The 25283-nt window shown below is 40.0% G+C and overlaps 1 protein-coding gene across 5 annotated transcripts in view; it reads left to right on the forward strand.

Annotated features, from left to right (window-relative positions):
• The window catches only part of mark4a (MAP/microtubule affinity-regulating kinase 4a), a 77079-nt gene that overhangs the window by 12344 nt on the left and 39452 nt on the right, over window positions 1-25283 (forward strand). For 3 of the 5 annotated variants that reach the window (XM_061963240.1, XM_061963237.1, XM_061963238.2), the window contains exons 2-3: window positions 15506-15703; window positions 18533-18586. In XM_061963240.1, the coding sequence (XP_061819224.1) occupies window positions 15506-15703; window positions 18533-18586 (252 nt within the window). Of the gene's footprint in view, window positions 1-15282; window positions 15412-15505; window positions 15704-18532; window positions 18587-19884; window positions 20145-25283 lie in introns of those variants that run through there. The other 2 variants (XM_072913837.1, XM_061963239.2) reach the window with 2 other exon arrangements.

The raw sequence follows: 25283 nt of genomic DNA on the forward strand, positions 1-25283 counted from the left end.
ATTAAAGTAATGTAATATAATGTATGTATATAGTGTAATATATTTCAAAGGGTTCTTATCTTTTTATGGCTGTTAAGTAGAGGAGACACAGACATCAGCATGGATCTCTACGTTAGCTCACTAACTTAAACAACTTACACAAAGTACGTAACATGCACGCAACTGCACCACAGCATACATGTTATTTGCAATCCTTCAACAATTGCTATTTCTTAGGAATCAAAGTGTATATATATATATACAGTGTTTCCCCCAGAAAATGTGTTAGTTAAGGTTGTTTCTCTCCGGCGGACAGACCGGGGAAGGGGATGGGTGGGTGTAAGGATCTAGACTACTTACAGATGTAAAGTATATTGATAAATATTGTAGTAAACATGCCCATAAACAACTTTACATAGTGGACCATTTACATCTGCATTTACTCTTCATATATACAGTATATACATTAGTTTAACCAATTTTTGAACAAATGTAGGCCATTTTTCATTTTGTTGGCACAGTTGGAAAGGATGTGACGTGTCGCGCTGTTATTGTGAACCCCGAAGTGCGTATGTGTGAGAGAAGGTACCTTGACAAGAAGCCATTGTGTTGACGAGAGAAGTCAGACGTGACGGTTGTCAATAAAGAACATGTCTCTCTAGATTCTCACGTTACTGTCTGTCTTTTTTGCAGGGCGTCATTTGATTACAAACTCTCGGTTACACAAACAAGCTTGTTTACCTTTTTGGTTGACAGCACTGATCTCTTTTTTGTACAAACTACCTCTAGTTTGTATTATGTTAGTTCGCGACATAAACGACATCTTGGTCTTCACAGATATTAAAGGGGAACGGCACTTTTTGTGGAATTTTGCCTATTGTTCACAATCATTATGAGAGACAAGAACACTTTTTTTTTTTTTTACGGTTTTAAAGATGATAAACGATTGAAATATGCAGCTCATGAGATTCACCGTTGTAGCCTTCAAAACCCTCTAAAACAAATTTAAAACCCTCCATCAATGTTTTATATACACACTGCAAGTCTCTATATAATGTAGTAACAGACACATTCATAACAATACGTAAAATGTTCAATATTTACCGTATTTTGGTCATTAAAGCATTGCCAGAACTTTTTTCTTCAGCCCATTTATTTCCGTTTCAATAGCAGCGCATTTCCGACTTCTGGCAACAAATGTGTGTTCTTACTTCCGGAAGCAAACACGATTGTTTCCTAATCATGGCAGACTTGGTAACAGGCAACAAAGATGACTATTTTTGGACAAATGAAGATTTACAACCTTATACCTTTGAAGCTAAATATACTGCTGCTTATAGAAAAGAGTACGAAGCAAGCGTGAGAAGTTAGATCAGACGGAAGTAAATATGGAACTTGGAGCCAAGCTATTTCAACATAAATGGATTGCTTACCCATAATCAACAGGAAACGTCCTCGGCCAGCTGGACCAGTTCACTTAAAAGGGGAACTGTACTTTTTCTGGAATTTTGCCTATCATTCACGATTATTATGAAAGACATGACGACAGATGGATTAAAAAAAAATTGCATTCTAAATATTAAATAAACATAAATAAAAGTCTGCCTACAGCTCTTCTATTCCGCCCATAAAATACGACAAATAACCATTCAAAAACCGCCAACAATACTCCCTTTACATTTTACCTGAATATTAACCAAATATTAGTGATATTATTATTATAAACACTAAAGCCGGCGAACTATTTAGAGCAGTGCTGTGATCGCTTTCGGGTGTGCCTATGTTTACATCATCGACTGATCAGCTGCTTCCTCACTTCCTTGCTCCCTATAAGTTTATTCTAGATCATAAATCATGCACCTCACCTGCACAGAACAAGTGTGAGTAGGTACTCCGACTTTGACAGCCATATAGGACCTGGAACTAGCGAGAACGACACAAAAAGCGATCATAAGAAAGTTTGTCGCTGCATCCATCCATCCATTTTCTACCGCTTGTCCCTTTTGGGGTCGCGGGGGGTGCTGGAGGCTATCTCAGCTGCATTCGGGCGGAAGGCGGGGTACACCCTGGACAAGTCGCCACCTCAACGCAGGGCCAACAGAGATAGACAGACAACATTCACACTCACATTCACACACTCGGGCCAACGCTGCAATACTAACTAATTACCTTAGTTTTATCTAAAGTTCTGTCAGAGTTTGTTTTGAGGGGCGCTGAACACACTGCTCTGACTATTATCACGTGTGACGTAATCACTGCCCGTGCAATGCGCGCTAGAGGCGGTCAAAACAAACACTGTTATTAATCTTCATTCATTCATGGTAACGTGATATACCGGTAGTTGTTTTTATAAAGCAATCACATCCATCCATTTTGTACCGCTTGTCCCTATCGGGTTCGCGGGGGGTACTGGAGCCTATTTCAGCTGCATTCGGGCGGAAGGTGGGGTACACCCTGGACAAGTCGCCAGCTCATCACAGGGCCAACACAGTATGAATGCTCTCCATTGTTTCATTACAGCACGTCCGAAAAGGAGTAGGAAGAAGCCAAGCTAATTTAATCCTTGCTACTTTATGTTGTATATTTTTTACATTAGGTTTCCAGTTCATTTTATCATCTCTTATTAAACCCAAAAATGTGTTTTCTTTTACCCTTTCAATGTCTACTCTGTCTATTTGTATTTCTGTTTGACTTTCCCTTCTACTGTCACCAAATAACATTATTTTAGTTTTACTGAGATTCAAAGATAGTCTGTTTTTGTCAAACCATCTTTTTAATTTGTGCATTTCTTCTGTTATTATTTGTATTAGCTTCTGTGTGTTCTCTCCTGAACAAAACACAGTGGTATCATCTGCAAATAATACTAACTTTAAGTCCTTGGTAACTTTACAAATGTCATTTATGTAAAGATTGATTGTTTTGGTTCAATAATTGACTGTAATATTCATTCCTTCGTGTTCGTACTATGCCAGGTAGCTTGTTCTTATACGTTTTGTACCTGTTTTTTGCTTTTGTAGATCTTTGTGTTATAAATGTTCTATATAATGTATTATTTTTGTTGCAAGCATTTTTCAGTCCTTCTGTCATCCATGGTTGATTGTTTTTTTTTTGCTGCTTCTTACTAAGTTGTTTCAATGGACAGTATTTGTCATAAAGCATCTCCATTAGAGATGTCCGATATTATCGGCCGATAAATGCTTTAAAATGTAATATGGGAAATTATCGGTATCGGTTTCAAAAAGTAAAATTAATGACTTTTTAAAACGCCGCTGTACGGAGCGGTACGGGGACGTAAGAAGAAGTATAGAGCAGATGCGTCTCCCAGTCAGCAGCAGTCCCCTCTCCCCTCTCCCACACACAACACAGGAGTGGACGACTGCAGCATGAGAGGTTTACTGGCAACGCTTGAAGACCTCATCAAACCGCCGCGAGCGCAGCATAACAACAACAAGAGTGTGTTGTTGCCGGTGCTGTAGCCGTGGCTAACAAGCCAGCTCGCTCGGTGACTGACTAACGACACCGTGTCTATGGTTTGGGATTATTTTAAAGTGTCTCTGTTGGATAAAAAACTGGCAATTTGCAATGACTGCAACAAGTTGGTTATGCGAGGAGGAACCAAGACGTCTTCCTTTAATACGAGCAATTTGATCTCTCACCTCTTCAAGAATCATAAGGAGATACACGATGAATACAAGCGGAAGATGAATGAAAAGCAAACATCGAAAAAAAGTAGTACCACACAATTGTCGCTTAAAGACTGCGCAGAGGAAAAAACAAAAATACAACAAAAACCACCCCAGGGCGAAAACCCACGTTGTGGTCAGGGACAACGCACGCAGTATGGCAAAGGCTACGGTGGAGTTTGGATGGCGCACACTTTGCAGCTTGCAGTGAACGGAGGTGCCCTGTCTCAACGCAGCATTTCAGAAGCTCTGGCTGACTGCTAGGCCACTTCAAGCACTCACCACTAGCTTGCAGCACATTTGTGTTACTCATACAAATACGTTAGAGCAGGGCAGATTGAGCCCAGTTTATAATTTCCTGTTATACAGTATGCCAGGCAGCCTTGCACTAAAGGAGGACTATGTTATTGTGTACTTTATTACTCTAGTATACTCTGGACTAGGGTTGATGTTTGATAAGAAATTATCGAGTTCGAGCCTATTATCGAATCCTCTTATCGAACCGATTCCTTATCGATTCTCTTATCGAGTCCAGATAGGTTGTTGTATGGAAAAAAACACACAATATTTGGTTTAACAAAAGCTCACTTTTATTATATAAGAAAACAATAAAATCTAATAAATAAATAAATATTGACTGTTACCCCCCCTAAAAAATAAAATAAAATAAATAAATATTGACTGTTGTTACCCAAAGTATATTAAGTGGGATTTTTCAGAAAAACAAATATATGCAGTAACACAAAAACAACCTGTCTCTGTGATCACTATAGGTGTATAAATAATAATATAGTGTTAAATAAAATCAGTCCCTTGGGCACAAAACTGAAAATAATACAGCTCTCCAAAAAGTGCACTTTTACTGCTATTTGACATAACTGTTTGTTATGATGCTTTGACATTTTTGCACTTTATTTATTGAAAGAAAATTCTATGAAGAGAAAAGTTGTTTGCAAATGTGGTAACAATGCTAAAAAATTAAAAGTTAAAGCTAAAAAAAGAAATACACTTTATTGAGTTAACACTACTTACATCATTCAAATCCACTATTCATGGAGTTAAAGCAACTTAAACTGCACGATGTGATCAATTTTAAAACTGCTCAAATTATGTTTAGGGCATCCCAAAACTCTCTACCATCCAATATACAAAACCTATTCCAGGATAGAGATGCTCATCATAGTTACAGTCTAAGAGGAAACAACAAATTATATTTGCCTAAATTTAGAACAACTTTAAAATCAATGTGCATTTCAGTGCGTGGAGTCAGTCTGTGGAACAACTTAGGGGACGAGTTAAAAACCTGTTCTAACATGATTACATTTAAAAGACTGTTTAAAAAAGAAGTACTGAAGAAGTACGAGGAGGAAAGAGAGTGATGCCCTCAGCACAGAGCGATGGGAGAGAGGGGTATGGTCAGAGAGTGTTTGGGCCTGTGTGTGTGTGTGTGTGTGTGTGTGTGTGTGTGTGTGTGTGTGTGTGTGTGTGTGTGTGTGTGTGTGTGTGTGTGTGTGTGTGTGTGTGTGTGTGTGTGTGTGTGTTTTGTCTCGTCTTGTCTTGTTTTATAGTAACAGTGGTACTATTGTATTGTTAGTGTACAGGAGCTTTTCTTGTTTTTGTTTGTATAGTATTGTTCTTGTATTATATTGTTTATGTTAAATGTGGAATGAGTGAGAGGGGTTGGGATATTATAAGCATCTGCTTCATCCAACCCCTTTTCAAGCCTTGCATAAATGTCCCTGCCAAAATGTTTAAAAAAAAAAAAGTGTGTGTTGTTGTACTGTGCAGGTTTGAAATAAATAATTCAATCAAACATTATTTCTTTATAGGGGGAAAGATGTGATGTTATGAGCTCGGCTAAGGAATATAACAACTACACTACCCAGCATGCAACGGGAGTGACGAGCATGCGCGGTAGCCCCGAAAGCTAAGAATGAGGTTATGAGCACGCTGTGAAAGTAAACGTCAAGAACTCAGCCAACACGCCTCGTCTGCATTATTTATAATTAGACAGACAACACATATACAGTGTGATTTTGTTGTGTTTACAAGGAAAGAAAATCAAAAGTTAAAAAAGGGAGATCATGTCATATATGTTGTCTATATATGTACAGTATGTGCTGCGGTTGCTTTAAGAACGTTGCGACAGCTGCCGTAAAGGAGGTGCGTTGCTAGCCTGGTTGCTATGTTTCCGGTTGGTCGTAAAAGTGTTCGTCATGTGTTTGTACCCTGCTCAAATCTCTCAGTAAAGTTATTCATTTGATTATCCCGTTTGTTTTGAACTTTATTACACCTTGGAGCGCTTTTTCCGGTCCATTGTTTTTCCTGCTTTCCCTATCTGCGCCTAATGACTGAGCTACGTGACGTCATTTATGTCTCAAAGGGCATTTCTGGTCGGGACGGGATTCGTTCCCAGGGATTCGATTAAAGAACCAACTCTTTTTCTTTACTACAGTGGTCTTGATAACGGGTACCGGTTCCCAAAAAGGGATTCGAGTCCGAGGAGTCGGTTCTTTTCTTATCGAACAACCGGGAAAACCGGTTTCGAGTATCATCCCTACTCTGGACTGAAGCTGTGTGCCCTCATTGTTTTTGTAGCTGTTGTTTTGAGGCATGTTTAAAAAAAAGTATGCACTTTGTGAAAGTCAAAGTATAGTATTTCCCATAGTTGTAGTGGGTATCAGGATTATCTCAGGGAGTGCATGTCCCAAATTCGAAGCTGCATGTTTAAAAAAATAATGTACTTTGTGACTTCAATAATAAATATGGCAGTGCCATGTTGGCACTTTTTTCCATAACTTGAGTTGATTCATTTTGGAAAATCTTGTTACATTGTTTAATGCATCCAGCGGGGCATCACAACAGAATTAGGCATAATAATGTGTTACCGTCCACAACTGTATATATCGGTATCGGTTGATATCGGAATCTGTAATTAAGAGTTGGACAATATCGGAATATCGGATATCGGTAAAAAAGCCATTATCGGACATCTCTAATCTCCATCCATCCATCCATTGTCTACCGCTTGTCCCAGTTTGGGGTCGCAGCTATCTCAGCTGCTTCGGGCGGAAGGCGGAGTACACCCTGGACAAGTCGCCACACGCATCATCTACATCATTTTCACTGTATACATTGTCCTAACTTTGATTTCTCAGATAATTTTTAAAGCTGTCATACTTTGTTCTGTACATATTCTTCGAAATGTCTTTTTGTCATCAATGTTCCTCTTCTTGTAGTTTCCGTCATAGATTATGAAAACTGGCAGATGATCACTGATGTCGGATATTAGCAGACCACTTGTGGTATTATTATCAAAATCATTAGTAAAAATATTATCAATAAGTGTGGCGCTGTGTCCTGAGATTCTGCTTGGCCTTGTGATTTTAGGATATAAACTCAGGCTATACATTGTGTCAATAAAGTCATCTATGGGATTGTGTTTGTAATTTTTTGACTAATTTCAGTAAAAATTGCCTTAATCCAGTCCTCAAACGTATCAATGTTTGACTTAAGTGATCTATACAACTGATCAGTACGTTTTGTATGTATGGTTATACATTCTAAGATGTTATCAATAGCGAATGGCATATTTTTAACAATTTGTTGTTTAAATTCTTTATCACGTACACAGTTACTCCCCCTCCGTTCTTGTTGGTTCTGTTGATATAAGTTAATTTATATCCTTCCAGGTCAAAATTCATTCCTTTTTTTAGCATCAATCCATGTTTCTGCGATAGCGATAACTTTGAAGGGTTTGTTGAATTGTTCCAAAAAATGCTTCACGTTGTTGTCGTTTCCTGAAGAAGGAGCTGAGCCGGAAGCCAAAGCTGTCAATTTACCTGTCAATCTACGTTCCCATCCTCACCTATGGTCATGAGATTTAGGTTATGACTGAAAGGACAAGATCATGGGTACAAACGGCCGAAATTTTTTTCCTCTGTCGGGTGGCGGGGCTCTCCCTTAGAGATAGGGTGAGAAGCTCTGTCATCCGGTAGGAGCTCAAAGTAAAGCCGCTGCTCCTCCACATCGACAGGAGCCAGATGAGGTGGTTCGAGCATCTGGCCAGGATGCCACCCGGACGCCTCCCTGGGGAGGTGTTTAGGGCACGTCTGACCGGGAGGAGGCCACGGGGAAGACCCAGGACACGTTAGGAAGACTATGTCTCCTGGCTGGCCTGGGAACGCCTTGGGATCCCCCGAGGAGCTGGACGAAGTGGCTGGGGAGAGGGAAGTCTGGGGTTCCCTGCTTAGGCTGCTGCCCCTGCGACCCGACCTCAGATAAGCAAAAGAAAATGGATGGTTGTTGTAGTTTGTATACGAACTTCTGCTGTTTAAATGAACAATTGACAGTTTGTTGTCGATTTTAATGTTTCCGTTCTATTGTTCGTCTGTATAATAAAAACAATTATTCCTGGTATGAAAGAAAAAATTGTATCTGGATCTATATCCTTATCTAATTCCGGACTATTGTGATCTACGCTGCTGAAGGTTTTCAGTTCCATATATTCCCGTTCACCAATCATTTGTGTTGCTCTATAAATGTCTGTAAGTGTAGATAATTGTGCACCTGAGTAAAGATTTACCTGTTCAATAATCCCTTAGACCGTTGTAATTTTGCAGTTGAATGTCAATGTTTGTTTTCCGTCAGACTCCATTATTGTTGTTATTGTTGTTACTGGGAGTTCCGATATTCGTCCAGATCCGTGATGTCTTTGACGACTAGTACTCTTGCTTGAGGACCTCAATTTAGATGTATGTAGATTTTGCAGTTGGCACTTCAAGTTCCTTGAAAATTCCCCCATTTCCTCAAATCGCGTGCTTTCTTGGCAATTTCAGCATTGCGTTTAGTGAGGTGCTCGTTCATGTATACATTTGTGCCCTTCAGCTTTTTTCCCTGTGTCAGCAATGCCATTTTGGATTTCTTGTTGCGAGCTTAATGATGATGACTGGCGTGGTGTTGTTGCTTCTTCTGAAATGCACATTTTAATGGTGTTAATATCGACCTCAATTCCCTTTGATTGCAGAAAGTTGACCACTTGTTGCTTTGTTGAAGCAGCGTCCATGTCATCTGGTTCTCCTCAACTGTGTCTTGTCAACTGCTCTTGCATAGGATCAAGGATTGATGCGTCGCCCTGCAATGACGATGTCATTCTGTTGTGTAAACTGATTCACTTCCTCTTTGATGTTTTCCAAAACACTGATATTCCCCAGATTGGTGATATCTTGTTGTTGTCTAGCATTGAGCTGTTGTCTCAATGCAGCCATTTCCTCCCTGAAGTTCTTCAAATTAGTGTTATTTAGTTGCAACTGTTGCCGCAATACTTCTATCTCCATTTTAATGTTCTCCACAACACTGCTGTTGTCCCAATGGGTGTTGTCTTGCTGTTTGTCATTCGACTGTTAGCGCAATGTTGCATTCTCCTCTTTCGGCTTCTCCACCTCCTGTTTTAATGCTTTGTTGTCTTTACAGATCATCTTAATTTTTTCTCTGAACCTTCTAATGCCATGCCACCCTTCATGGGGCGGCATGGCGTAGTGGGTAGAGCAACCTTGCCGGAAACCTGAGGGTTGCAGGTTCGCTCCCCGCCTCTTACCATCCAGAAATCGCTGCCGTTGTGTCCTTGGGCGGGACACTTCACCCTTTGCCCCCGGTGCCACTCACACCGGTGAATTGAATGATGAATGATAGGTGGTGGTCGGAGGGGCCGTTGGCGCAAATTGCAGCCACGCTTCCGTCAGTCTACCCCAGGGCAGCTGTGGCTATGAAAGTAGCTTACCACCACCAGGTGTGAATGATTGATGGGTTCTATATGTAAAGCGACTTTGGGTACTTAGAAAAGTGCTATATAAATCACAGTTATTATTATTATTATTATTAAATCTCATCATGTCTTTACGATATTCTTTGATAATATGCTCTTGGATGTCTGCAACATCTTTTTGTACACCGTTAATCATCTTTTCCTGGATAATGTCGACGTTGCTTTGTGTCTTATTTGTATGGTTTTGTAGAGTTCTTACTAACTCTTTTAAGTCTGGTTCCACTTCTGGTAACGGTGTATTGCCCCGTTGACGGCTTCTTGTCGTGCTCATGGTTGCCGGGAACGAAGTGAAGCCGTTGGTGTTGTTAGCTTGGTGGTTTTTTTTCTTTTTCTTTCACATATTTTGCACTGGCCAGAGCTGTGTCAGCTTTTCTTGTACATCACTTGTGTGGTCAAAAACGTTTAAAATATGTCCAGCTCTTTCGGTTTTGTTGTTTAGCTTTGAGTTGCTACATTCTTTGTATGTAAAGAAAAGGCAGTCATACTAGCATCTTGCTTCCTCAAAAAGAAAATAGTATATGTGAGGATGATGATGATGTGTTAAAACTTTTTTTTTACACAACTTTGTCTGTTGATAGTTAGCTTGCTAACAAAGACTCTCAGACAGCATTCCTTAGATGTCTGATAGGCCTACGCTTTAAATGCTCCCACATCACAGACGTACTGCCATGAAAATTAAGTTCTGCCTTGATTACAGTGAAATGTTTTCATACTTTACATGTTTTCACCCACGGTGTTGTTACCAGTGGCTGCAGGTATTTTTGCTTTCCTATTGTGGCTGGTCACCGGTCACGCTGACTCAAGCATGTGCATTTCTGTCCGGAAAAAACAAGAGCCATGATATATTGTCGACATAAATTTGCCCACAACAAATTGTATTGTTGATTCTTGTTGACAGTGTCGACGGTTCGTTGCATCCCTATTCTCAACAGGAGGGCACAAGCCCATGTTTAGTACAAAAATGCAAAGATAATATTGTGCTTTTTTTTCTGAAGGAGTTTTTTTTCTTGCATGCCTCCTGCATGGGCTGGGGGCTGTGGGTTTGCTCATTGCTCTTCGTACTCACAGCACACACACCTATAGGACTTTGAGGGATCGACCTGTGGGGAGGCTTTACGGGGGGATGAGGATGCCTCTATGATGCTCCAGTCCTCTGTCTTGTCCCCTGCTCGTCCATCCCTTCATTTTTTTAGACACATACAATTGACAAGAGTTGTCAAAAATACATAAAATGCCCCCCCACCTCCTCAACAAGTACAAATAAAAATACATAATAAAATAAATTAAATAATATAAAATAATAATAATGATAATAATAAAAATAAAGTAAAAATAAATCACATACAGATATTCACATAAAACCACAGGTAGCTGCATTACTGAATGACCTTAGAAATATACAGCAACCAATAAGCACACAAAAAGCTAATCAACCACCCACATTTCAATTGTGTTTCAATCAGGGTTATTTTGGAAACCAGGTTCTTCTGCATATCTCAGAAAGGCACCCCACAGTTCTTGAAACTTGGAGGACCAACCATTCAATGTCAGCATAATTCTCTCCGGTTTTAGAAAATAAAGAACACCTTTAATCCAGCGGGTGTGGCAAGGAGGTGCTGTTGCCTTCCAATTTAACACAATGATTCTTCTAGCCAACAGAGTAGTGAATACTACAAGATTATTTTTGGATTTGTTAAGGGTAAATGATTGTGGTGCTACCCCAAATAGTCCACTTAGAGGATTCGGTCCAATCCTTTTACCAGTAACCACAGACAAAGTGTTAACATTTTTTGTCCGATAGCTCTTCAGGGATGGGCAGAGCCAAAACATATGTACATAATACAGATATGCCATCATATATCTTTGCTAATCAGACCTTGGTATGATAAGTACGATGTATCAGCTTGCATTGAATAAGGCTGTGTCTGGCACAAATGCAATACGTATGAACTCAATTAAGATCTCTGCCCAGACAGACTCATATACCAAATCCACCTCCCCAAGTGACTTTATTGAAGTCAGAGCCTTAGGGCCTAAAAGAAGAATTTGGTTATAAGTAGGTGTAATTGATTATTTTTAAATTGGATGTGGTGTCAAAATCAGATCTAAAACTGTATCAGTCAGTAATTCTGGAAACCTAGGGAAAGCATTGCGAACAAAACTGCGAATCTGTGGATATCTAAAAAAGTGTTGCTTACGGAGCAAGAAATGTATTACAAAGTGTTGCCAATATAAAAATCTTTAATGTTTTTGATCCCCAGACTTGACCATCTAAAAAAGCAATACCTATAAGAGAGGGAGGGAAAGCAGTGATGGGTGCCAGATTGAAAATTGTCTGGAAACCAAATTAGCCCTTAAACTGAACCCAAATCCTAAATGAGGTTTTAACGATTGGATCTTTTGTAAAAGCGAAAGTAGAAAAGTGAATGGGAGAGTGAATGAGAGCCCTAAGAGGTAGTGGTTTAGTTGAGTGAGCCTCCATAATCAGCCATAACAGAGGGAGATCAAATGATTCATGTTGCAGCCAATATTTAAGAATTCTAATGATGGTCGCCCAGTAGTAAGACCTAAAGTTTGTTAGTGCCAGTCCTGATGTTTTGGGTCTCTGCAAATATTGTTTACATAACCTGTGAGTCTTTTTATTCCAAATGAAGTCTAAAATCTGACTATTTATTTTACGAAAGAAGGACTGAGGCAGAACAAGTGGTATACGCTGAAACAGATCGGAAAATCGCGGAAGTACATTAATTTTAACTGAGTTGACACAAGCCACTGTAAATAAATTAAGTAAGGACCAGCATTCAAAATCTCCCTGGATTCTGGACAACAGTGGGACAAAGTTGGCTTTATAAAGCTCTGCAAGCGTATGTGTGATCTGGACACCCAAGTATGTGAAACTTTGCAAGGCAATTTTGAAAGGAAAATTGCGCAGAGGATATTTCTAAGCAGAATAATTTATAGGAAGTATTTCACTCTTTCCCGAGTTCAATTTGTAGCCACACACACGTCCAAAAGCTTGGAGAGTACTTAAGGCAGCCGGGACGGAGACAGAGATGTCCTAGACATTAAGAAGGAGGTTATATGCGTAGAGAAAGATGTTCACTTGCACATTGTGTCTAATATACCTGTAATAAGTGGTAAGGTGCAAAGCGCTATTGATAGAGGCTCAATGGCAAGAGCAAAAAGCAATGGGCTGAGAGGACAGCCCTGCCCCTTAGAACGATTAAGGCAAAAGTATTGGGATTACACATTTATTGTCCTGACCGAGGCCACCGGGACGACGAGAGAAGCTTAACCAATTAAATAAATTTATTACCGAAGGCGAATCTCTCTAGGACATAAAATAGATAGTTCCACTCCGCCCTGTCAAAAGCCTTTTCCGATTTTAGTGATATAACTGAGTGTTGGAAGCAGGCTTTGAAAAGACATTGAAAGTTAAAAAAGGCGTGCCTATTTCTAATGAACCCGGTTTGATCTGCATTAATAATAGAAGGGAGAATACTATCAAAACGTAAAGCTAGCAGTTTAGACAATAATTTATAATCCACATTCAACAGGATAATAGGATGATGAAGTGCACAAAGATGGTTCTTTGTCTTTTTAAAGAGGAGAGAAATTGACGCTTGATTTAGCGTTCGTGGGAGGCGGCCAGATTTAAATGATTCATTGTACATATCCAATAAAGGGGCAAGCTTTTGCGCCTCCTCGACCGGCGTAGGGTTTGTGGGATGATGTTTCTGTGGCCTGCCAATCACGTGCCGGGGCCTCGTTGATGGTGTGAGGGTGTGGCTTTGTCTGTGGGCAGAGTTTTGTGCCTGGGGGATATCAGGCACAGTGGGGTGGCTTCTGTCTCTTTTGGAGTGGTGGTGGGGGACCCTCAGGTCTATGCGGCCGGGCGATGGGTGGAATAGCTGGACGGAGTTGTTGTGGCTGGGGTCATTTTTGTTGTAGTTTTTTTTAGTGTACTCGGGGGTTGGTTGGGCATGCGTCAGGGTCTTTTAGGCGGGTTGTGGTTTTTTTGTTTTGGTGGCTTGGTTGAGTGGTCGCGTGGAAGGGACATTGGGTGTTGTTCTGGCTTCGTGGCAAGAGCAAAAAGCAATGGTTTGTAACATTTTGGAGATTTTTTTTGGTACTTTTCTGTGTATTGGGTGGTCGCTTCCGGTTAGTGTGACGTCACGCGAGTTCGCTTTCTGTTGTTTGGGGTCCGTGTCCATCTATTTCAGTTTGACGCTGTAGGGTTTGTATCAATGGCTTAGTGCATTCTTTTTGTATGGTGTGGTTCGGTTGTATGGGCGGGTTTGGATTGGGGAGTGGCATTTCTTGGTGGGAGGTGGCGTAAATATCTCTTGTTCTCATGTTTTCGTTTGGGCTAGTTAGCGGGCTGGCACTAGTTGGTCTCCATGGTTTTGTTGGCATGTGGTTGTCGGTCGCAGTTTTCGGCCGTTTTGATTTGGTATGGTGGTGCTGGCCGTCAGACGCCTGCCGTTCCTGAGGCTGGTGCGGGCGGGTGGCCTCTATTGTGGTCCGTGGTGTCGCATGCACTTGGCTGTGAGGTGAAGTAAAGTGAATGAAATTTATATAGCACTTTTCTCTAGTGACTCAAAGCGCTTTACATAGTGAAACCCATTATCCAAATTACATTTTAAACCAGTGTGGGTGGCACTGGGAGCAGGTGGGTGAAGTATCTTGCCCGAGGACGCAACGGCTGTGACTAGGATGGCGGAAGCGAGGATCGAACCTGGAACCCTCAAGTTGCTGGCACGGCCACTCTACCAACCAAGCCACGAAGCCCCAACTTCACTTCACTTCACTTCACAGTGTGGAAAATGGACATATTTTGGCTTAAAAACTAACGATAAAGACGAAGCTTTAAACATTGAAACGTGGCTATACAAGAGGTGCTTTAAAACATGGTTAGCTAGCTGCCGGCTAATGTCCATCCGCAGTCGGCAGTGTTGTAGCTACTTCTAAATCACTAACCCTCGCCTTTATGGCGACAAATAATGTTTTTCTTACAAGTATCATCTCTGCAGAACGAGGAATAGCTAAGCATGCTTCACTACACACCGTAGGAGGATATAATAGCTAACCACTAACTGCAACACTTCTGAACGTTAACAAATGCCATATGTTGATCTACATAGTCATCGACTGTAATGAGTACAAGTACAAGAGCCGTATGTAGGCGATACTACGATGATTACATCAATATTTTTTATCGTCACAAAATTTTCATAATTTGTTATTGTTTATAAACTCAGGAAATACATCACTGGACACAGGAGAACTTTAAATGCTGGCTTTTGAACTTTGCACCTCTAACAATCAGGACGGTTATTTTCCTCTTTGGTCCGGAGGACACGACGTCCACATTTTCCCAAAACAATTTGAAATGTGGACTCGTCAGACCACATAACAGTTTTACACTTTGCATCAGTCTATCTTAGATGAGTATGGGCCCAGCGAAGCCGGCAGCGTTTCTGGGTGTTGTTGATAAATGGCTTTCGCTTTGCATAGTAGAGTTTTAACTTGCATTTACAGATGTAGCGACCAACTGTAGTTACTGACAGTGGTTTTCTGAAGTGTTCCTGAGCCCATGTGGTGATATCCTTTAAACACTGATATCGGTTTATGATGCTATTCTGCCTGAGGGATCGAAGGTCCGTAATATCATCGCTTACGTGCAGTGATTTCTCCAGATTCTCTGAACCTTTTGATGATATTACGGACTGTAGATGGTGAAATCCCTAAATTTCTTGTAACAGCTCGTTGAGAAATGTTGTTATTAAACTGTTGGACAATTTGCATTCAACATGCCAACTTCACTGGTTTTGGGGTTTGGGTTGCAGCTTATTATCAATGGGCCAAACCAACTACTGGATAACAGGGATCATTAGGACTCTTTAGGAGTTGGTGGCCCTGGAGGTTCGTGTTCAACTGGCTGCTTTATGTGACATTGTTATTGGCGAAGTGTGACCCTTGTCTTTCTTTTAAGCCCACTCTTTCATTTTTCTTGTAGCATGTATTACTGGGGGCCAGCCGTGCAGACAAGGCTACGAGTCAGTCCAGTCGTTCTCTCGGCGCCCGGTGCAGGAACTCAATCGCCTCCTGCTCTGACGAGCAGCCACACATTGGCAACTATCGTTTACTCAAGACCATCGGCAAAGGAAACTTTGCCAAGGTCAAGTTGGCACGCCACATCCTGACGGGCAAAGAGGTAAGACACACAGTTTAGGAAGAAATATTATTTGCAGTCATGTGATACAAGAAAGTCCATAATTGAGTCCGCATTTCTTTTGATCCGTATTGCAAGAACTAATTATGAATCCCTTTAGCCTTTGTCCAGTCAGTGTAACAATTACTGCATTTTCCGGACTATAAGCAACAACCACAAAATTTTCGAAGACAAAAATATTTTCATATGTTAGCCACATCGGACTTTAAGCCGCAGATATATACCGGTACGTTGTGAAATGAGATACAGTAGTTACATAGAAAGATTTTGTAAATGTTTATTTACATACCTTAATTGTTTCCAAACGGTGCCTTTAACATGGCAGTAAAACAGCTTATCAAACAAAACAGAAAAGTCATTGATATCATTATTCATCCTTTATGAGATAGAAGATATTCCCTTTTTAAATAAGGTTCAAGATTTTTATCAGGATTCCTCTTCCTTGTAATTTGTAAACACTTCAATTTTGAACAGTTTTTAAATTGGATCATTTTAGTACATTGTTTTATTTCTTTGCTTAACCCATTCCATAATTAAGCCATTAGCGAACAATCCATAGATTAGCCGCACCTTTGTATGAACAGCAGCGTTCAAAGTTTGTGGAAAAGAATCGATTTATAGTTTGGAATAAATGATAATCATCAAAGTATGAATATACATACATTATTTATAAACATGATTTTAACTCATCTCAATGTAACATCTTTCATTAGAGGTATAACGGTACGCCATTGTCACAGGTCGGTATGGTTTACAGTTCATTGTGGGTACAATAAGGGAACAAAATGCAAAACATAATCCTCCTACGGTACATAGCTTTTGTGTAAACAGCTTTCACAGTGTTTAGTATTTATTAAGGATGTAATGGTATGAACATTATGTGACCAGAATTATCACGGTTATTATTATTATCACGGTATTGTTGAATGTGTTCAAAAAGTAATAGGTAATGATGTTTACAGTGTCTTGTATTCATGTTAGCGCTTAATAGAGCTAGCGATTAGTGGTGCTATTTTCCAGTTTGTGATTAGTGGCACTAGTCGCCAGCTCAAATTGGCGACACTAGCTCCTAGCAAATAATTAATGGTGCTAGCTGCTAGCTATCGATCAGCGTGTTAGGAAATGAAGCAGTATCAACTTTCTGTGAGTTCATTGACTTGCGGTTATTAACCATACCTTTACGGTAATATTAAGTTAAAAAGGTAATATTAGCAGCGCTAGTATTCATAAATACTGCAAACTTCTGGAAGGTAATTCTCCAATATATTACATTCTCAAATTAAATAAAAAATAATATAAATAATGTTAAAAATGTAGATATAGCACACAGTAAAATTAAAAGATGTGCGGACAACTTTATGCATTGTTTACATTAAAGATGGTGAAAGCAATCAAATGTAGTTCAATATATGCTATTTTTTCTGAACAAAACATCCATATCTTAGATTTGTAATATCAAGTGTAATATTTAATAATATATCTCATTCATAATGAAGTAATGTCATTTTCAGAAATGTTTCAGAGAGGCTTGAATATTCCTGCAAAACGCAGATACGCGCAAAAAAATCCAACTATGCAATGGAATACATCTCTCTACTTTTTCAAAAAGTAGAGGGATTACGTCGTTCGCAATCCCAGACATATCGAACTATTATGCTCCAGGCGCCATTGTACGCAACAACACAGATGAAAACATGGAAAAATATGGATGTCTACAACTTCTTTGTGTGTGACTGGGTCAAGGAAATTGGTATCAAGACTCTATAAATATGCATCGTTTTTGCTTGGGTAAGGTTGCATTTCATGATTTAACTTTGCGTCTACTGCCATGTTAGTTCCTGTTCAATGCGCCGTTTACGAGTAGCGTGTTTTTCCACATCTTTATAAATATATAAATATAAATGTCAACATTGTGTATGTGCTGAAAGCTTCATTCATGATTGCTGCCTTTAGTAAAAGCTTAACTCTTTTAGGTTTTGCTCACATTTGCTTTCTTTTATTTAGACTCGCCGAGTTGGTGCTTTTCGAAACACTTGTAGCAGACATGTGTTTAAGAAATACAAATAATATCAAGATAATACTTAAATGGGAAATAATAAAAATGTTAAAAGTATATCAAACAAACCTTTAACAAAGTGATCACTGCAAACTCCTGCATTCTTCGACTTGAACACTCGAGTCCGACTCCAGTGTGAGCTGAATGCTTTTCTCATTCTTGTTTCGTAAAATCTTGCACTCTTCCGCCCTTTTTGATAGCTTCTAGAGGAACTCTGAAGAAACGCTTATTCTTTTAACGATTTAAACGAATCGTACAGCCGAAAACAACACAAACATAGGGCATTTTGTCTTCGAGAAAGGCTAAATGGCACCGAGTACCTATTGAGAACAGAGCTAGCTTTACCCCCACACATATTTAATGGGCGGGGAAGTGAGGCCAACGTGACGTCCAAAAAATCCAAGCCATCGACCAGCAGTGTGAACATATTGCCTTACTTTATATTGTGTGAGAAATCAGTGTTCCTCTATCGTAAACCAAATGGTCTGTACCAAAAAAAATATAATTACAAATACCTGTACATTCCTAATTTTATTATACTTTGTTTCATGCTTGTCATAGTTGTTTCAACTTAAAACTGAATTATAGAAGAATGACCATAACACTTAAAAATGCAGTAAAACATGCTGTGAGCCTTCAAATGAATGACATAACTAAAGTCAGGCAATACAAGCAGGTGTTTGCACACAGGGACAGAGGGATGATTATATCATGTTACTTATGTCCTAATCAAACATCTGTTTCATTTTTTCCAGGTTGCAATAAAAATCATAGACAAAACTCAGTTGAATCCAACCAGCCTACAGAAGGTGAGTGTTTGAACAGTTTTAACTTTAGAAATGAATGCAAGACCTTCTCAAATTTGGTTTAAACCACTGGATTCATGCATCAATCAGTTTCTTTCGAAAAGTAAACCAACCCGAATAAGCCTTAAACGTTACAGAAATCCAAGGAATATGGGGGTCTAGAACTCCTAAACTTTTCCCTTTACTTCTTTGCAAATAAACTACAATACATTTTAAAGTAGATCAATCCCAACTAATTAGATAATTAATGGTTAGATGTTGAACAATCATTCAGCTAGGAGATCCCAATTTCTAATTTGCCCTTTATTAGAAGATTAGAACATTGTTTTTTTTAAAACACAACTGCTTTAAAAATAATAATATTCACACTCTCTTAACAGCTTGGTGGGAATTTTGCCAGTCTACGCCTATTTTGAACAATCCTGGTTTTCTGCTCAACAAGAAACCATTGAATTTTCCAACATGGCATGATAAGGGAGTTAGATACCTTGAAGATATCAATGGAAACCCTTTTACCTATTTTAAAGACCTAATAACACAGTATGCAATTAATTCTAACAAATTCCTAGAATACATACAGGTCAAATCTGTAATCAGTGCAGTATTCAACAAAACAACATGGGAAATTAATCCCACTGCTGTTAAATTCTTCAAAATATCTGCCCCTAAACCTTTAGCAAAATCATAAGGTGGGACTGGGAGCGGTTTCCTTATGGTGGTGGGGGGGGGGGGCTTGTCGCTGTCGGGCAGCGGTCTGCCCGTGCCCCTCTGGTGCCGGGTCTCCCTGGGCTTCCTCCTTCCTCTGGGGCGTGGAGCGGGGTCTGACCTCGGCCGTCCTGCGCTGCGGCTGTGCGGGCTCGGCTGGCGGTTGGCGGAGGCCGCCTGCCCCCCATGTGGCAGTTGGCGGTGCCTCCCAACTGCCCTGCAGTGCTCCCTCTCTTGTGGAATTGTTTTTTTTTTGTTTATCTGTATGTGTGTGTGTGTGTGTGTGTGTGTGTGTGTGTGTGTGTGTGTGTGTGTGTGTGTGTACTGAACAAAAATATAAATGCAACACTTTTGTTTTTGCTATCATTTTTCATGAGTTGAACTCAAAGATCTAAGATGTTTACTATATACACAAATGGCCTATTCCTCTCAAATATTGTTCACAAATCTGTCTAAATCTGTGTTAATGAGCACTTCTTCTTTGCCAAGATAATCCATCCCACCTCACAGGTGTGGCATATCAAGATGATGTTTCATCAGCATGATTATTGCATAGGTGTGCCTCAGGCTGCACACAATAAAAGGCCACTCTGAAATGTGCAGTTTTTCTTTACTGGGGATCTGTGAGGGTCAGGAAAAAAAAGTCAGTATCTGGTGTGACCACTATTTGCCTCACGCAATGCAACACATTTTCTTCGCATTGAGTTAAACAGGTTGTTGATTGTGGCGTGTGGAATGTTGGTCCACTCCTCTTTAATGGCTGTGCAAAGTTGCTGGATATTGGCAGGAACTGGAACACGCTGTCGTATACGCCGATCCACAACATCCCAAACATGCTCAATGGGTGACATGTCCGGTGAGTATGCTAGCCATTCAAGAACTAGGATGTTTTCAGCTTCCAGGAATTCTGTACAGATCCTTGCAACATGGGGCCGTGCATTGTCATGCTGCAACATGATATGATGGTCTCGGGTGAATGGCACACAACTATGGGCCTCAGGATCTCGTCACGGTATCTCTGTGCATTCCAAATGCTATCAATAAAATGCATTATCCATAACATACGCCTGCCCATACCATGACCCCACCCCCACCATGGACAATTCGATTCACAACGTTGACATCAGAAAACCGCTCTCCCACACGACGTCACACAGGCTGTCTGCCATCTACCTTGAACAGTGAAAACCGGGATTCATCTGTGAAGAGAATACCTCTCCAACGTGCCAGACAGCATTGAATGTGAGCATTTACCCACTCAAGTCGGTTACGACGACGAACTGCAGTCAGGTCGAGACCCCGGTGAGGACGACGAACATACAGATGAGCTTCCCTGAGACGGTTTCTCACAGTTTGTGCAGAAATTCTTTGGTTTTGCAAACCAATTGTTGTAGCAGCTGTCCGGGTGGCTGGTCTCAGACAATCATGGAGGTGCACCTGCTGGATGTGGAGGTCCTGAGCTGATGTAGTTACACGTGGTCTGTGGTTGTGAGGCCGGTTAGATGTACTGCCAGATTATCTGAAACACCTTTGGAGCACATTTAATTCATTGGCAAAAGCTCTGGTGGACAATCCTGCTGTCTGCATGCCAACTGCACGCTCCCTCAAAACTTGCAACATCTGTGGCATTGTGTTGTGTGATAAAACTGCACATTTCAGAGTGGCCTTTTATCGTGGGCAGCCTAAGGCACACCTATGCAATAATCATGCTGTTTAATCAGCATCTTGATGTGCTACACCTGTTAGGTGTGATCGATTATCTTGGCAAAGACAAAATGCTCACTAACACAGATTTATACAAATCTGTGAACAATTTTTGAGAGGAACAGGTTTTTTGTGTGTATAGTATACGTTTTAGATCTTTGAGTTCAACTCATGGAAAATGAGAGCAAAAACAAAAGTGTTGTGTTTATATTTTGTTCAGTGTATGTGCATATATAAATGTATATGGGTGTGTATGTGTATGTATTTGTATGTGTGTATGCATGTAAATACAGTATATACTGTATATATATACATATATAAAGTATATATATGTATATGTATGATGGTATTTATGTTTATGTATGTATGTACATACAGTATGTGTTTTTACAGTATGAGTGTATGTGCATTAGGGTTGTCTATGAATGTTCTCATTCATCCAGGTCATTGTAATTTCAGGGCCTTCAATCAATCACAACTGGACTCTTTGGTTTGTGTTGGAAGATGTTTTGCCTCTCATCCGAGTAGGCTTCATCAGTTTGTGCTCATAGACTTAGATTGGTCAGATATAGTCTGCATTAGGGTTGTACAATATACCGGTACTAACAAAGTACCGCGGTATTAATGATTTAAAAACGGTACTATACTGCTTTTGAAAAATACATCGACATGATGTGCGCCGCAGTGACAATACTGGCACACAAGCCCAGAAGTGGGTAGAGTAGCCAGAAATTGTACTCAAGTAAGAGTACTGTTACTTTAGAGATTTAATACTCAAGTAAAAGTAAGGAGTAGTCACCCAAATATTTACTTGAGTAAAAGTAAAAAGTATGTTGTGAAAAAACTACTCAAGTACTGAGTAACTGATGAGTAACCTGTTCGTTTAATGATGACGGCAACAAATAATGCACAAAAACATAAAAATAGCAATGAGCAAATTCAGAGCCAGGAATACCTCTTAAGCAACTAAAACTTAGACTTAGACTTCCTTTTTATTGTCATTCAAATTTGAACTTTACAGTACAGATAAGAACGAAATTTTGTTACATTAGCTCATGGTAGTGCAGGATAAAAAAGCAATAAGGTGCAGATATAAATAAATAAATAGGTTACTGTACAGATAAATATATTGCACTTTTTCATATGCATCCGCGTTTATGGATGTATGTTATACTGTCTTTTTTATTCCAGCGAGTTAATCCATTTTGGGGGGAGTTGAGGGTATAATTATGATGCGTTCAAGAGCAAACAATAATATATATTAAATAATAATACATTAACATTAAACAAATTAAGGCAAATTGAGCCACAATAACTTAACAGCACCATAGGCTCAGTAGGCAGAGATTACAAAGGAAAATAAAAAGTTAGCCTTTACGCAAACCATAAACTGATAGGTGTGGGCTGCATCTGGAAACACACTGATGTTTCTATGCATGTGTGTGTGTGTGTGTGTGTGTGTGTGTGTGTGTGTGTGTGTGTGTGTGTGTGTGTGTGTGTGTGTGTCTATGAGGCTGCAGTACGTTAATAAATGTCACCACACGATGTACATTTGACAGTGAGTCATAGCAGGGAAGCTAACATCAGCCTATGGTGACAGCCAAAATATCTACTAACGTTACTTACCGCGATGTGCTTTGTTGAGTTCATGTAAGCTTAAGCTTGTTAATCATGTGACCGCCTGGCTCTGTTTGATTGGTGAAACAGAGTCAAACGTCACAAGTGACTGCATGTGATTGGTGAAACGCTGGCATGCGATAGATCCTACTTTGAAGGTCTGTCTGACAAACCAAAACAAACAAAGCGTGCATTAACAGATCGATAAAAATCAGTAGCGAGTAGCGAGCTAAATGTAGATAAATGGAGCGGAGTAAAAGTAGCGTTTCTTCTCTATAAATATACTCAAGTAAAAGTAAAAGTATGTTGCATTAAAACTACTCTTAGAAGTACAATTTATCCCAAAAGTTACTCAAGTAGATGTAACGGAGTAAAAGTAGCACGTAACTACCCACCTCTGCACAAGCCACGGCGCATTTTAGTCAACAAATGCACACGCACTGTCACACAGCACTTGTAAGCAGAAACAATGTGAAGACAGAAGGGGGAGAATGGACGTATTTTAGCTTTAACCTTAACGATAAAGGTGGAGATATGCTCTGTAAGCGTTGCTTTAAAACATAGCTAGCAATGGGCTAATGTCACTCCATAGTGTTTTAGCTAATCCTCACCACCATGGTGACAAATAAACTTAAGATTCTTACAAACATCATGTCTATGAAGGTTCTCATTCATCCAAGTGATTGTAATCTAAAGGGCAGTCAATCGATCGCAACTGGACTGCTTGGTTTGTCTTGGAAGAGGTTTCGCCTCTCATCCGAAAAGGCTTCATCAGTTCATCAGTATCATCCCTGCAGGACGAGGAATAGCTAAACATGCCTCACTACACACCGTAGGAGGATACAATAGCTCACTGCTAACAGCAAGCTAGCGCTCTTTAATGTCAACAAAATGGTGGGTCTACACAGATATTGATTGTAACGATATCAAGTACAAGAGTCGTATCGAGTCGATACTATAATGATTACATCGAGATTTTTTTATCACCACAAAATCTTTTGTCCTTTTTTGCATTTTTATTATGTTTATAAACTCAGGAAATACGTCCCTGGACACATGAGGACTTTAAATATACAGGTAGACTCAAAACAGTGTCTGCAAAACAGTTTAGTTTTTTTAAAACACATTGCCAGTGCTAATCGATTATATTTGCATCTCCTCCTCAGTATTGTGGGTGCTTTAATAATCACCATTAATTGTGCATGTACACAAAGACAGACGCAAAATAAATTGCGCTCTTTATTTTCCTCATTCAAGTAACACAATCGTCTGCGCACAAGCTTAGTAGATCAGCTTGAGTGCTATCAAGTTTGCACATGTTTTAATACATGCAAACCTTTAGTAGATCAGGCCTTTAGCATTTTGAAACGGTTGTATTGTTATTTATATGCCAAAGAATATATTGTGGTATATAGTTAGCGCAAAAGGTGGCAATGTGTGTGTTTCACCCATCTCTACACAGCAGTTGACAATCATTGATTTAAAAAAAAATCTTTATCATAATTGTTTTTGTGCTGGTGTACATTTGCCTTTGTATTGTCATCCCTCGCATGTGTTCTCTCTAGATATGTTATGTATGACAATGTATGTTAGGTAAGTTGAAGACTCTACACTGACTGTACGGCGTGTGATTGCCTGGCAATCAGTCTAGGGTGCAGTGTCGCATTATTTGTGAGCTTTGAGGGATCTAATATGAGAGCTATTTTGGGGGAAAGTAATGGTGTTTGTCAGGTGCGAGGGACTGGTAGCAAGCGGGAGCAGGAGACTTCTGTTTCAGACGTCTTCTATCGTCCCTCTCTTGGCAAATCCCTGCCCTGAGAGGTGCTGTGTGACTCATGTGGGTAACGGTGGTCAGCCGTCCCGCCCCCTTGCACACATTGTTGTTTATGACAAAGGGCCGTAGAGCATGTTTGAATCTCACCAGGGTCTTTCAAAAAGCTGCAGTCAGCATGTTGACTTTTGAATCTGAAAAGCGCTTTGCATGAATGTTGATGGCACATGTATGGTTTATTGCAAAAAAATAAAGACAACTTGAATATGGCACAAAAACACTCAGGAATCAGGAGGTCAACTCAGTCATCAACCTTTCCACAGTACCGGTATGTTGATCAACTCATCAAGTCCTGGTCCATATTGTTCAAGAAAACAGCAACATAATAGCTGTCTTCTTATAGAAAATTAAACATGTACAATGTAAGCTTTAAAATAAATGCATGTCAGTATTTCCTGGATTCGACCACAGAAACTAACAAAATGCACCCATTTATTATTGTTGTATATTGTAAGCTACCAGAATGTACAAAAACTTTATTGTCATTTTAGTCGAGACGCATAACAAAATTATAACAGATAAGACTACCAAATATCATTTGAAGATTCAAAACTTTAATTCCTTGTGGTTAGAGTGTCGGCCCTGAGATCGGTAGGTCGTGAGTTCAAACCCTGGCCGAGTCATAACAAAGACTATAAAAATGGGACCCATTACCTCCCTGTTTGGCACTCAGCATCAACAGTTGGAATTGGGGGTTAAATCACCAAAATGATTCCCGAGCGCTGCCACTGCTGCTGCTCACTGCTCCCCTCACCTCCCAGGGGGTGAACATGGAGATGGGTCAAATGCAGAGGGTAATTTCACCACACCTAGTGTGTGTGTGACTATCAGTGGTACTTTAAC

The sequence above is a fragment of the Nerophis lumbriciformis genome, linkage group LG09, assembly GCF_033978685.3.
Source record: "Nerophis lumbriciformis linkage group LG09, RoL_Nlum_v2.1, whole genome shotgun sequence".
NCBI classification, from domain to species: Eukaryota; Metazoa; Chordata; class Actinopteri; order Syngnathiformes; family Syngnathidae; genus Nerophis; species Nerophis lumbriciformis.